Source organism: Phaseolus vulgaris, unplaced genomic scaffold, assembly GCF_000499845.2.
Source record: "Phaseolus vulgaris cultivar G19833 unplaced genomic scaffold, P. vulgaris v2.0 scaffold_59, whole genome shotgun sequence".
In the NCBI taxonomy this organism is placed as follows: Eukaryota; Viridiplantae; Streptophyta; class Magnoliopsida; order Fabales; family Fabaceae; genus Phaseolus; species Phaseolus vulgaris.
In genome coordinates this window covers 110,547-123,746 of record NW_027174112.1, presented here as the reverse complement: position 1 = coordinate 123,746, position 13,200 = coordinate 110,547, and the positions used below count along the sequence as shown (strand labels likewise).

Below are 13,200 nucleotides of genomic sequence, written 5' to 3'. Positions count from 1 at the left end.
TTTTAAAATATATATACCTAATTTATTTTTAAAATTAAAATTTATTTATATAATAAAACTTTTAGTAGTATATTTCGGTCTTTCCATCTTTAATATCTTTTTGTTTCTTGTAACACTAGATTATCGAAATCGATAAACATTAAAGAAACATGATAAGTTAAAATTGAGAAACATTCATAAAAAAATATTGAACAATAACAATTATACATTTTAATTTAATCTTCAATTATTCAAACATTTGAGAGTGAGACACACACTTTATATTAGTTCTATATACAATGACTTGATGGGACTTTGATAAATTGATAATCAACTCTCTTTTTATAATACACTTTGTAATGAACAATGTTATTATTTTAATATGTTTTCATATTATTTAATTATAAATTTATTTTTTATTATATATACAGTTCTAGGAAGTGGCTTGTGATTTTCACGTACGATTACATAAAATATAAAATAGGAAAAATGTCCTCTGACCAACAATCTTTTTCAAATCCCAGAGTCACCATTTTGGCCATGGCAATCCAGATTCAAAGCAGAAACAAGTCTCACCATATTTAACTGCAGCTTTATTATAATTATTCGTGATCTGTGAAGCTTACTTAGTAGCAGAAGCTGCAGCTGCATCTGCATCCTTCTTCATGTTCTTCAGTGTTATCTTCCTCCAAGCCCACGCAAGCATGTTCTTCACCACCCATTTCTTGCGTCTGCCCCTTCTACTTTTTCCTGTCTACATAGCAAAATCAACTCATCACTTTGAACAGATGGATATGAGTACTGTCCATGAAGTAGCAGCAGAGGTTAACGAGACAGTATTAGAAGTAAGAAAATAAACGTTAGAAGTGACCTTATTCTTGGTCTCATCGCCGGAAACATGCCTCCGTCCATTATCACCACCTGCCATGTCTGCCACAGAAAGGAGTTGCATGTATTGCCACCATGACCTCCTATTTATTAGCTAGCTAAGACCCTGGTTACCTGGTTAAGACCCTGGTTAAGGATATGTGCAAGTTTTTACCCATAATTTCTTTTAAGAAAATACAATATATTAATTATATAAATTTGGGTTGATAAAAATAATTCAAAATAATATGAAAAATTGTTATTATATAATTTTAAATCAAACCAATTAATGACAAATATTTATCCTTCTAATTAATATGCATGTCTATGCATATAAATATAAAAATTATTGATAAAAAAAAAACTTTAATAAATATTTATATTTTAGTTAATCAATTAATAATTTTTTTTCTTATAAAAAAATAAAAATAATTAAGTCATTAAAGATGTCTCAACCCAAATCAACAAATAATAACTTTTCATAAACAATAACCTTCTCCATCAACTCCATCAATATTTAAATTTAACTTAATCTATAAAATCGGTTCATGATGTTTTACACCCTAATGAATTGTAATTTTCTCTACTCAATTTAGAATCTCCAACAATGAATAAATAGGGATTTCTCTTCAGAAACAATAACGATAGGGATTTCTCAATGAAAAACCAAAAAACAACCGACTAAAAAACCCTACAGTAGTCCAAAACTGCTCCTATAAGCACAAACCAGCACCTACCTATCTACCAGCAAATCAATTATATCCAACATCAATACCATTTTTTAGTCCAAAGGAAAAGTTCAAACCTCTTCCACTTTCATGTACGTGTGCAAAATGAAATCTAAACTGAAAGCTACATATTCAAAACAAAAAAATAAAATAAAAACAAAAATTACTATTCACACTATAAGAAAATAATTTACAATAAAAAATATTTACTTATTATATTAACTATATTAGATATTATTTTATAAATTAAAAATTATTGATATTTAAGTATTTTTATTATTAATAAAAATTTAATATAATTAGATATGGTATTTCTAATAACTAGTAATTATAAAAATATTTATTTATTAGACACAATATTTCTAGTTTTTATTACGATATAATTAAAAATTATTTTTTAGTTTTTCATTAAGTTTTTAGTCACTATTATCTAAATTTAGATATTGGTTTTAAGTAACTAAATTTTTTAAAATTATAAACTAACTTTTTTTCTCAATATGATTTATGTGATAGTCCAAATTTCATTTTTGGGTGATGGAAGTTGAAGATTTCTCAAAGAGCATAGGCACTTCATCATCTTTATACATTCAAAACTAGTGGGGACTATATTTGATATTAAAGTGTGCCGTCAAGGGATGATTTGAAAACTAGTGGGGATTATATTACATTAAAGTGTGACTGCTGGTTTGGATTTGTTAGATTGTCATTTATGGTTTTCAGTTTATTCTGTAGCTAATTTATTCTTCAACAAACAGTAAGATTTCTCTCAATTTCCTAATTTTTTTATAAATTATTCTGTTTCTAATTAAAGCTCCATCATGATGTCTGATTTAAACTAGAAGTCAAAGTCTTCTACGTGTGTAGTCATCAAAACATGATGACAAAATGTTTATATGTACAATCAACAATTCTGAAATTTGATGGACACTATGATCATTGGGTTATGTTTATAGAAAACTTTTTTACGTTCAAAAGAATACTAGCATTTGGTGGAGAATGGGATTATTGCAGCAACAAAAGGCGTTGTTCTCACATAAGTCGAGAAGAAGAACATTGAAGATCAAAAGTTGAAAGACTTGAAAGCAAAGAACTATCTAATTTAAGCATTAGATCATTCGATTTTGGAGATAATCATTAACAATGATATATCGAAGAATATATGGGATTCTTTGACTCAAGTTTTGATATTGAAGATAATCATTCGATATTGAAGCAAAAATATCAAGGTTTGACTCAAGTAAAGAGTGTGCACTTGCAAGCTCTTCGGAAGGAGTTTGAAATTCTTCACATGAATGTAGGAGAATCTATGAATAAGTATTTTACGCAGACCCTTACCATAGTCAACAAGATGAAAATAAATTGTGAGAACAAGGGATATGTTGTTGTAGTTGAAAAGATTTTGAGATCCTTGACTCCCAAGTTTGATTATGTTGTGTGTTCCATTAAGGAGTGTAAAGATACAAATACCTTAACTGTTGATGAGTTGCCAATCAACTTACTTGTGCATGAACAATGCATGAGCTCTCATGTTGAAGAAGAATACGCCTTGAAAATTACTTCTGGAGAACAATCTGGAAGAAAGGGTCAAGGTTGTGGCAGTCTTAGAGGAAGAGGACGAGGATGAGACAGACAAAGCTTCGACAATACCACAATAGAGTGCTATAATTGTCACAAGTTAGGACATTTTCAATGGGAATGTCCAAGCAAGGAGAATGAGACCAACTATGCAGAAACTTAAAAAGAGATGTTGTTAACGATTTACATGGATATGAATAAGTCCAATAAAGAAGATATGTGGTTCCTTGACTCGAGGTGTAACATATTTGTGGAAAGAATGAATACTTCTCATATTTTTGAAGCATTAGATAATGCATAGTCTTTTAAGTAATCTGAAGGCTTTGTGGTTCTTTAAGATTTTCTTTGTGGAATAGAAGGTGTAGAAACTCTTGTGCCAATGATTCAAGCATCTTTGGAAAAAAAGAATTGGACGAGGTGCAAACAATACTTGAAGGTTTGTTCACAAAAGATGGGAATGTGATTAATCATGGTACCATCCAAATTTGATTGTTGCAAACCATATTTGATTGTTGCAAAAGAGCTATTAAGACCTGATGTTGCTATAAAGTTAGAGTTATAGTTGGAGTAGAAGAAACTCCTGCCTAAAAAAGAACAGAAGTAGTATCATCACCTTCATCAATATCTTTGAGTGATTGAACATTACAAACAGAATGTGAAATCTGCATATAGGGAGAACATTCATGTTTCTCATAGCAAGTTTTAGTAGTGTGACAAGGATCACAATGAACACACACTTTAGAACTTCAGACATGACCACGACCCCTATCAGAAGTTGAGGAAGGCTGAGATCGAACACCAGAACCACCACGTCCTCGTGTTGAGGAAGGAAAGTAAACCAAAGTACGAGGATCATCAACAAGTACACCAAAATGACGCTCTTTGTATATTAGAAACGAGAAAACATGATTAAGATCTGGTAACGATTGCATCATCGTGATTTGAGAACGAATAAGAAGGTATTGTTCATTAAGTCCTTTGAGAAAACAAAGGATGCAATCACCATCACGATATGAAGGTATAGTAGGAATAAGATTGCAAGAATACTTGATCTCACAAGAACATGAAGGCAGAGGGAGAAATTGATCTAAATCTTCCCAAAGATTTTGCAATCGAGTAAATAAGTGGCGATATTGAAAGAACCTTGGTGAAGAGCATATATCTCTTCTTAGATATCAAAGATGCGAAAGACATCTCCCCGGTAGTAACATTTGCAAAGTGTTATACATCTCAACTATGGTGTCCATCCAACAAACCCTTGAAGCAATATTAACAACAAAAGAGTGAACAAACCACGACAGGACAATAAAATTACAACGATCCAATGGCCAAACATTACAAAACCATGAGGGGGGACGAAGAAGAGTGTCATTGATGAAGTGAATCTTGCTCCTCGAGCGAAGAGTTGAGGAAACATCACGAGACTAATATAATGATAATTGAAACCATCCAATTTGATTAAAACAAAAGGAATTTCATGGTTATCATAGACGTTGACGAAGTAAATATTTGACATATTAAGAACCATAAACAAAGGAGCCGCCATGAAAGAAATAGAGAAGAAGATGAAGAAAGGAAGCTAACTATTGCAAAAAAATAGCACAATGATACCTTGTGCATTCTTTAGAGAATTTGAGAAAAAATAATAAACATGAGGAAGAATGCATTCTCTATATTCATTTGTTATCAATTACAATAATCTTTATATCAATAGTAAAGAATGTCTTCACCAAGTGCATAACTAACAAACTAACTGAAAAAAACTAGCTAAGAAGTATATTTGTTAATAGATGTTATTACAACACAATTTTATTGTTATTTTTATTAATAAATTATATTTATAAAATATTTGATTTTATATTAAGAAAATAATAATTATCAAATTATATGTAATTATTGTATGCAATATTGTACGATATTGTACCCAATTATATGTAATTAATTTAATAATGATAGAATCTTATGATTAGTATCCTACATGATTAGATGGTAATTTGGGGGAGAGAAACTCCCTACAGATGTAACATATACATTAAGACAATAATAATCTCCTCTTCTTACCATTTTTTTTATCATTTTCTTATATGGTATCAGAGCACCGATCTTGATGCCCTCACAGCCTTTTTATATTTTATACAATATCATTTTATTGTATATTTTTGCTTTTAAATATGTTTAAGATAAAAATATGTTTTTCTATTCCTTCAATTTACTCCTTTTTAATATTTTATTATATTTTTAATAAATAAATTACAATATTTTATTCAATATATTTTAAAGTTTTGTCAAATTAAATAAGATATTTGTACATATTTCTTAATGTTTTTTAATTTATTATTTTTTATATATCCCTCCTAATTACTCACTAAAGAAGGATACACCTATATTACAATTACTTTTATTAATATTTTTTAGTCGCTGTTTAATTTTGTATTTTAATTAAATAACTTAATTCAGTATTTTATTATTATTTAGTTATTAAATAATTGTAATAAAAAATAGATAATGAAAAGTTGTGATGAATGTAAAATTGGTAATTATACGTTATAATGACTAATTTCCTTTTTCCACTGATATTATTTGTAGTAGGATCAAAATTATAATTTATTTATACCATTTTATTAATAATTAAAAATAATATTAAAGTCTTAATAAATAATGATTTAAATATGATTTTTTATCTCTGATTTCAAACTTTTCTCAATTTTTCATCTTTGTAAACTATAAAAAAAACTTACTTAAACTTTTTATTTACAATGGGTTGTCCCCTTGGTCCACCACAGTTGTGACAAATTTAGAAAAAGGCCTAATTAATTTTGTAGTGTAGTTTGGTTGAAAAAACCAATCCAAAATTACCCAACTATTTTTCCTTTTTTAAAAATAATTACCATTTTTGGTGAACTTTGAATATTCTTATTTAGTAATAGACAAGTTTCCCCAAATTGGAGGAAGAACAGAAGCAAAACGAGGAAGTGACGTGGAACCCTTCCTTTCATACTTTTCATTCCCACCAATCACAATTCACCTGTTGTCGGATTTGGCTCAACCACAAACCCTAACTAAACAATAATAAATAAATAAATATTAACAGAAATCTTAACTTAGGAATTTTAGTCCCTTAGTTCAATTCTTCAGTACAAATCTCCTAATTTATTTTTAAGATTGTTATTACACGCATGAATAAACTTATTGAATTTAATTAAAATACACTATTACCATATTTTACATTATTATTTAATTATAAATTATCAAGTTTTTCGACAAAAATATATTAATTGTATAGTCATTACTTAAAAAAAACAACCTTTTAAACTGGTTAATAATATATATAAAAAATTATACTAGTTCTTCATTCTCAAAATTTCCAGGATTTATAAATTAGAAGATTTTAAATATTTACAAATGAATAGTAATAGCATGAGATTATTTTTGCCATTTTCTTACCAAAGAACCAGTGGTGACTACAAAAATGTGTTGTTTATAAATGAAAGCGATAATTGTTATGCTAAAGGAGGCACCTTTCCTGAGAAGTTGGGAGAAAGAAGAGAGTGGTGAGAGTGAGAAATCAGAAAAGAGAGATGGAGGTTGGATTCTTAGGTTTGGGGATAATGGGCAAGGCTATGGCAACCAACCTGCTACGCCATGGCTTCAAAGTCACTGTTTGGAACAGAACCCTCTCCAAGGTCTCCATTCACACATTCTACTATTTTTCAAGTTTCAGTTTCTTTTTTGTTATTATGTTTCTGTGTGTGTCCTTATGATGATTTCTTTCCATAATACTGATTGATTATTATGGTTGGTATAATTCTGTGCATTTTTTTTTTGTGAAATTTTAATTTGGGGTTCCGTAGAATAGTTTCTTCTCATGTGTCAATACCATTCTTCAAGTTACACAGAAAGTTGTGTGCTGAGGTATCGCTCCTGGCATTTTGGAATACAGCTTAGCAAATTTATTTGTTTTCTTATAGATGATGTCAGATAAGGGCTTGAGAAAATTGTATATTCTGTTCAACACTTTATGAGATGAATTTGGCTCTCTAATAAGGGTTAAGTAAGTAATCTCATCTGTTGATGAGAAAATCAATTGTTGATATTGCAGCGCATCCATTATTTATTATGAATATTTGTGTAATATCAATGTTTAATTCTTTTGCCAATGACTGGGATTACTTACTTTACCCTCAAACATGAGTTTCAGTTTATATATACTTTTCAGTCAGCAAATTACAGTGTTTATTTATTATGGATGTGTTGACATAGCAACTTTTAATTTGAACACTCTGCCACTAGCCTAGCGCCCTTAACTCGGATACTTTTGCTAATTCATGTTTGCTGCAACTTCTAATTGTAGTGTGAAGAACTTGTGCAATTTGGTGCTTCAATTGGACAGTCGCCAGCAACTGTTGTCAAGAAATGCAAGTACACAATTGCAATGTTATCTGATCCTTCGGCTGCTTTATCGGTCAGTTGTGGTGAATATTATTTTGACTAGTAACTTATTTTTTAGCTCTTATTTGAATTCTGTCTGTGGTGACTTTCTAGGTTGTGTTTGATAAAGATGGTGTTCTTGATCATATTAATGGAAAAGGTTACATTGATATGTCAACAGTTGATGCTGATACATCCTCCAAGATATCTGAGGTTGGTATACCCCAGCTGATGTTAAGATTTATTTTCCCTTCATTTGAAATTCATCACATTTTCTTTTCTCTGTTTGATATATATTTTGCTTGTGATTTGTGTAAAATGTAGTCTGTCTACTTTTCCAAAATTTTGGTATAGACTCTTGTTGCTAAAGAGAAACTTGTAAATTGAAGAGAGGTTGCAACTAGTAATGTTGCATGACTTCATTTTTCATATTGCTTGGGGTATTTTATGTGAAAATTGATATAATTTTTGTTCTGTATTCTATTTAATCCTCGAGCCCCCCATTTTATTAATATTTTTATAGATGACAAACATTGCTCTAATCCTCCCTCTTCTCTCTTTTCCCCTGGCTTGAAATAAGAATAATGTAATGTAGTTTGCAATTTACTTTGTGGGGACATCTTTTTTAGTATCATGCATCGCAATTTTTTTATCTAATTATAAGTTTGTGATTATAGTCATTATTTGGTATTTGGCCATTAAAATTTCCTGTATAAAGGAAGTTCAATTAGCTGGGAAATCATCAGTACTGGGGATTTATGCTTGTTCTCTTTATCCTTGTGCTATATGCATGGCTTATAGGTTACTGTAGTTTACTATCTCTGCTAGTTCATACTACACATTTTACCTACTCAACCTTTCGAATGGAAAGAAATCCATAGGCAAGTTGGCATTTACAGACCTGATTTCCACAGGCAATCAAAGCTAAAGGTGGTGACTTCCTTGAAGCTCCTGTTTCGGGTAGCAAGAAGCCTGCAGAAGATGGTCAACTAGTCGTACTTGCTGCTGGGGACAAGGTATTTCTAAATGTTATGCAACAAATTATTGATGTGCCTTTAACTATGCGAAGGAGTTGAAACATTCAGATGCCTCTTCTCTCCATCATATGACATGTTTGCATGACTGGAAGTTTTCAGAGTATAGCATGTATAAGATATATCAGCAACCCGTTAATGCCCTAAAAAACTTTTAATTAATGGATTTTAATGATCAGTGGTCTCCTAAAGTATTCTGTTGAGTTCCCAAAACAAAATAAATTGATGTATGTTTGAGCTATTTAAGCAATCTTTAGTGTTGTAAAATGCCATCAGATGACAAAAATGTAAAGGTAATATCTACAAATTATGGAAACATCTATTGGTTATTGTTATCTAGACTAGCAACTGACAGAAGTCAGAACTTTCCGCTAGAAAGCTTGAAAATATAATGGCAGAGTCCTTGCAGTCAATTTAAAATGTCCTAAGCAAAGAAAAATGTTTGGTACACTTGAATTATCATTTATACATACTTCACCTTAAGATGGGTAAAACATCCTTTTTCATGAAGGTTAGTAGCCTAACTTAAAATGAAGTTATTATGAAGAGAGAAAAATGGAGAAGCTAGCTAGGTTGAGAGAGAGATGTGTCCGATGCCCTCAATTTATGTAAGATATAAAGGGTTACCAATGCAGTTTTACCCCATCAAAGAGACTGTTTCAAGGTTTTGAACCAGTGACGGTGACTTCCTGTTCCAGATCACAAGGTAGTCCCTATGTTCATCTTATGTAACATATGTACGATTAAAATAAGAATATTACTTTGATGGGTTGGAACCCCTTGCAATTATTGCAGCAATTTAGATGGAGGGTAAAAAGTAAAACAAGTTGTCTCACCATTTGATGCTAGTAGGACACTGGTATGCTTTTTATCTTTTGGCCATTTTCTCTCTCCCACTGGTATTTTAAGTGTTCTGCTGGCCATTGGAAATAGTCGTCTATTTCGAGAAATGTGTATGTTCTATAGTATTGATACAAGTTTAATGAAGGAGCAACCATCATATTTAACCTTTTATAAATTTATTATGAAGGTTAGTCCATGTATTTGCTAGCTGGGAATGTCCTGATAGAATTTTTTTAAATTAAATGTTTCATACCTTCTTCATCATATGAGCCCTCCCTTCGTAGAACATGTGAATCACCTAGAAATCAGACTTCCCATTGAGCCAAGCCAAAAACTAAAAGAGAAAGAGAAAAAACATTACTTACTATGTTGTCAGATGTCTGTTGAAGTTGGGTATGTAGTTTTGACGTTAGGCTTTGTTGATATCGTGTGTGTTGGGAGCTGTGACATGTAAAATATGCAGTTTGTGCGTTATTTTCTTTTGTTCAGGTTTAATTAGATTTATTCTTTGATTCGGATTGATTGGTCAAGCTTTTTGTATTTGCGGTGATGTCTATAATTCTAACATTGTTCAAAGCTGTATAAATTATACTCTGAATTTTCTAAAAACAATATTCACATTTCCTCATATTCAAGTATGTGTGCAAGTGGTCTCATTAAGATTCATTGTTATGAGCTGCTCCATATTGAGGGAAATAAAAGAGCATAAATATGCATAGCTCATCTTTCTGTACATTAAAGTTGTTGATTCTTTTGACATGCAGGCATTGTATGATGAAGCACTTCCAGCATTTGACATACTGGGGAAGAAGTCTTTCTTTTTGGGTGAGGTTGGAAATGGTGCAAAAATGAAACTTGTTGTTAACATGGTAATGGGCAGGTAATATTTTCTTCCCCCTTTTACTCCCTCTATCATTTTTAATTTGGGAGTGGGTAGGGTGATTGCAGTATTTTATGCTAGAAAGAAATAATCATCCACATTGTACTATTATTAGTATTCCTTCTTTGGCTGCAAGCCAAATGGATTGCATGTTCATATTTTCTGCTTGTTCTGTAACTTAGTTATTCCCCGTTGCAGTATGATGAATGCTTTCTCTGAGGGACTCACACTAGCTGAAAGAAGTGGTTTGAACCCTGCAACTCTTCTTGATGTGCTGGTAATTGATTTCAACCACTGAGACTCTTATTGCTAAATTTTTTAGTGCTATTTTAAACAATAATTGGGAAATTTTTGTGTGCAGGATCTTGGTGCCATAAGTAACGGCATGTTTAAATTGAAAGGACCTACAATGCTCCAAAATAGTTACTCCCCAGCTTTTCCGCTGAAGCACCAGCAGAAGGACATGAGGTTAGCTCTTGCTCTTGGAGATGAAAATGCTGTATCAATGCCAATAGCAGCTGCAGCAAATGAGGTAAAACTATTTTTCAAATATTTTCATTTTGCGGATCTTTAGCTACTTCTTTAGTTCACATGACTGCAAGTTCACTGCATATCAGGAGTGGTGCTCAAATTACTGAATTGGCTTCATTTGTTTCTTTACAGAAAAATGATGGAACCCTTTTATTTTCTCTGTTATGCTTTAATGTTTAATTTAATGACTATCATGGAAGTTTCATAAGGTACTAAAAAACCCTGCTTTTGTAGGCTTTCAAGAAGGCCAGAAGCATGGGGTTGGGAGATCTTGATTTTTCAGCAGTTCATGAGACTTACAAAGCTCCTGATCATTCATCTTGACTGGATAACTTTCTGAAGTGATTAAGCCACTATCTGGTCAACAGTGTGACGTGAACCATCTATGAAATATCTGTTTGACCATTGGTTATTATTATAGAATCTAATTGAAATGAATGAACCTTTTAAAATTTTGACATCATTGCACGAATAAGCCTTAATGTGTGAAAACAAGTTTAGTTCAACTCATTGCAACTGTTCACTGACATTAATGTTTATATCAACACTTTTTTTCCTATTCATCTTTAATTTTGGGGTATGAGTCACTACTAGCTGCCATCAAACGTATGCTTTGATTAAGCTTTCTTTATCTTTATCTTTTTCTGTATAAAGAATTTTCTCTACTACTCAACCCTAACTCATTCACAACTAACTCATTTTAACAAACACTACTCAAACTCAAACATATTTCAATCATGCCAAAATTACTGCAAACATTATCTACTCTCTGCTTGAACAAAATGCCTTAATAGAAAATTTGCAAATTTTTGAATCCATAAAAGACTTGTACTAGGTCATCATTGAATTTTGTACTTAGGAAATCGTGATCATCTTCAATAGCTTTTGTCCATTCATGGTAGAACAAGGGTAGATGCCTGGGAATGATGGTTTGGTCATCAGTTATCTCAAGTATGTTATAATTTTTCAAATGTTAAGCTGTATTTTTTTTATTTTTTTTATGTTTTGTTTCTTTCAAATTAAAATTAATTTCAAATAAAATATTCAAATAATTTAAATCTTATTTACTATAATAAGTAATTAATTTTTTAAGGTGTTACATGATAGAAGCGAGTTTAAGTAATTGTTGAGTTCTGAATTCATTTTAAGGTTTAAAAAAAAAATCATATTTTTCAACTATAAATTTTATTCCGGTAATGATTCCAGAATTTCATAATCCAAATAGTGAGATTATATTTATAGACGGTTTACATAATAATCCAAATTCAAAGAAGTAACAATCACAATATAGCATGACATATTATTCGACTCCAGCTTATAATTATTCGTTATGTTGGACCTTTACTTCTTCTTCTTGTTCCACCTCCACACCCATGCAAATATCTTTTTCACTGTCCATTTGTTGCGGCTGCACCTTTCAATTTTTCCTGTCTTCTTCATTGAAAAATATGTCAAAAATTTACTCGACTAGAAATAATCAAATTAGGTAACTACATTTCAAAATATACAAGTACAAGTGAAAAGAAGCCTCACTTTATATACATAAACACAGATTTTATAAGATTAAAAGTTAAATTTAAAGTTATTATTTAAAGTTATTGTTTAAAAGTTAAATTTAAAGTTATTAATACTATAAATCACGCTAAGAAACGTATTGTAAAATACTTTTTTGAATTCTTTTTCTACAGAGAAGAAACATTGAATTGTAAAAAATAAAATAAAAAAAATCACCTCATTCTTCGTCTCATCGCCGGAAACACGTCTCCGACCATTATCACCACCTGCCATCCTGCCATCTCTGCCAGCGAGGACTTTTATGGATTGATACATGGCCGTCTGTATTTATAGCTCGTTGTATGATTGTGACATGGTTTACAACACATATATGAACACACTGGTTGCCAATGACGTAGCCTATATTTAGTCAAATTCATTAATATTTTGCTTGTATTAGGTGGGGATAGGGAAAGATGAGGCTGTGAAGAAAGTGTAAATAAATTGTGAAAAAAATTGAGTTCATGTTAGAATGGATGTTTCAATAAAGTTTATTGAAATATGTGAGTGATGTCATGATTGTAAGAATATTTTAAATTATTTATTGTTGTGTAAATTATAAGATTACAAATTTATACTTGTATATATAAAAAGAGAAATAAATGATAATTAATTTTGTGCACATTTTATTTAATTAAAATAATTTAAAATTTTAATTATAAATTAAAGAATAAAATAATGTAGAATTCAAATAAATAAAAAAATAAAATATAAATTTAAATATGTATATAAAAATTTATCCTTACATAAAAATATAGCAAAATGAAATATTAATTAATTT

General features: G+C 30.6%; 2 protein-coding genes across 2 annotated transcripts; both read left to right on the top strand.

Annotated features, from left to right (window-relative positions):
- Window positions 1-2,733: 2,733 nt before the first annotated feature.
- LOC137817420 (uncharacterized) lies at window positions 2,734-3,198 on the top strand. The gene has a single exon (XM_068620713.1). The coding sequence runs from the start codon at window positions 2,734-2,736 to the stop codon at window positions 3,196-3,198; it is 465 nt and encodes a 154-aa protein (XP_068476814.1).
- A 3,308-nt stretch (window positions 3,199-6,506) lies between these two features.
- Window positions 6,507-11,435, top strand: LOC137817422 (glyoxylate/succinic semialdehyde reductase 1). Its single transcript, XM_068620716.1, has 8 exons — window positions 6,507-6,832; window positions 7,501-7,611; window positions 7,692-7,790; window positions 8,492-8,593; window positions 10,219-10,334; window positions 10,533-10,611; window positions 10,696-10,866; window positions 11,100-11,435. Exons 1-8 carry the CDS (start codon window positions 6,728-6,730, stop codon window positions 11,187-11,189), a joined length of 873 nt encoding a protein of 290 aa, XP_068476817.1. The 5' UTR covers window positions 6,507-6,727; the 3' UTR covers window positions 11,190-11,435.
- Window positions 11,436-13,200: the final 1,765 nt, after the last annotated feature.

Bases quoted from the DNA above. Each gene is read 5' to 3' on its own strand.
- LOC137817422 (XM_068620716.1), top strand. From the start codon at position 6,728: ATGGAGGTTGGATTCTTAGGTTTGGGGATAATGGGCAAGGCTATGGCA. The intron at 7,612-7,691 runs GTCAGTTGTGGT...GTGACTTTCTAG, and splicing joins ATCCTTCGGCTGCTTTATCG to GTTGTGTTTGATAAAGATGG. The intron at 10,612-10,695 runs GTAATTGATTTC...TTTTGTGTGCAG, and splicing joins CAACTCTTCTTGATGTGCTG to GATCTTGGTGCCATAAGTAA.
- LOC137817420 (XM_068620713.1), top strand. From the start codon at position 2,734: ATGGGATTCTTTGACTCAAGTTTTGATATTGAAGATAATCATTCGATA.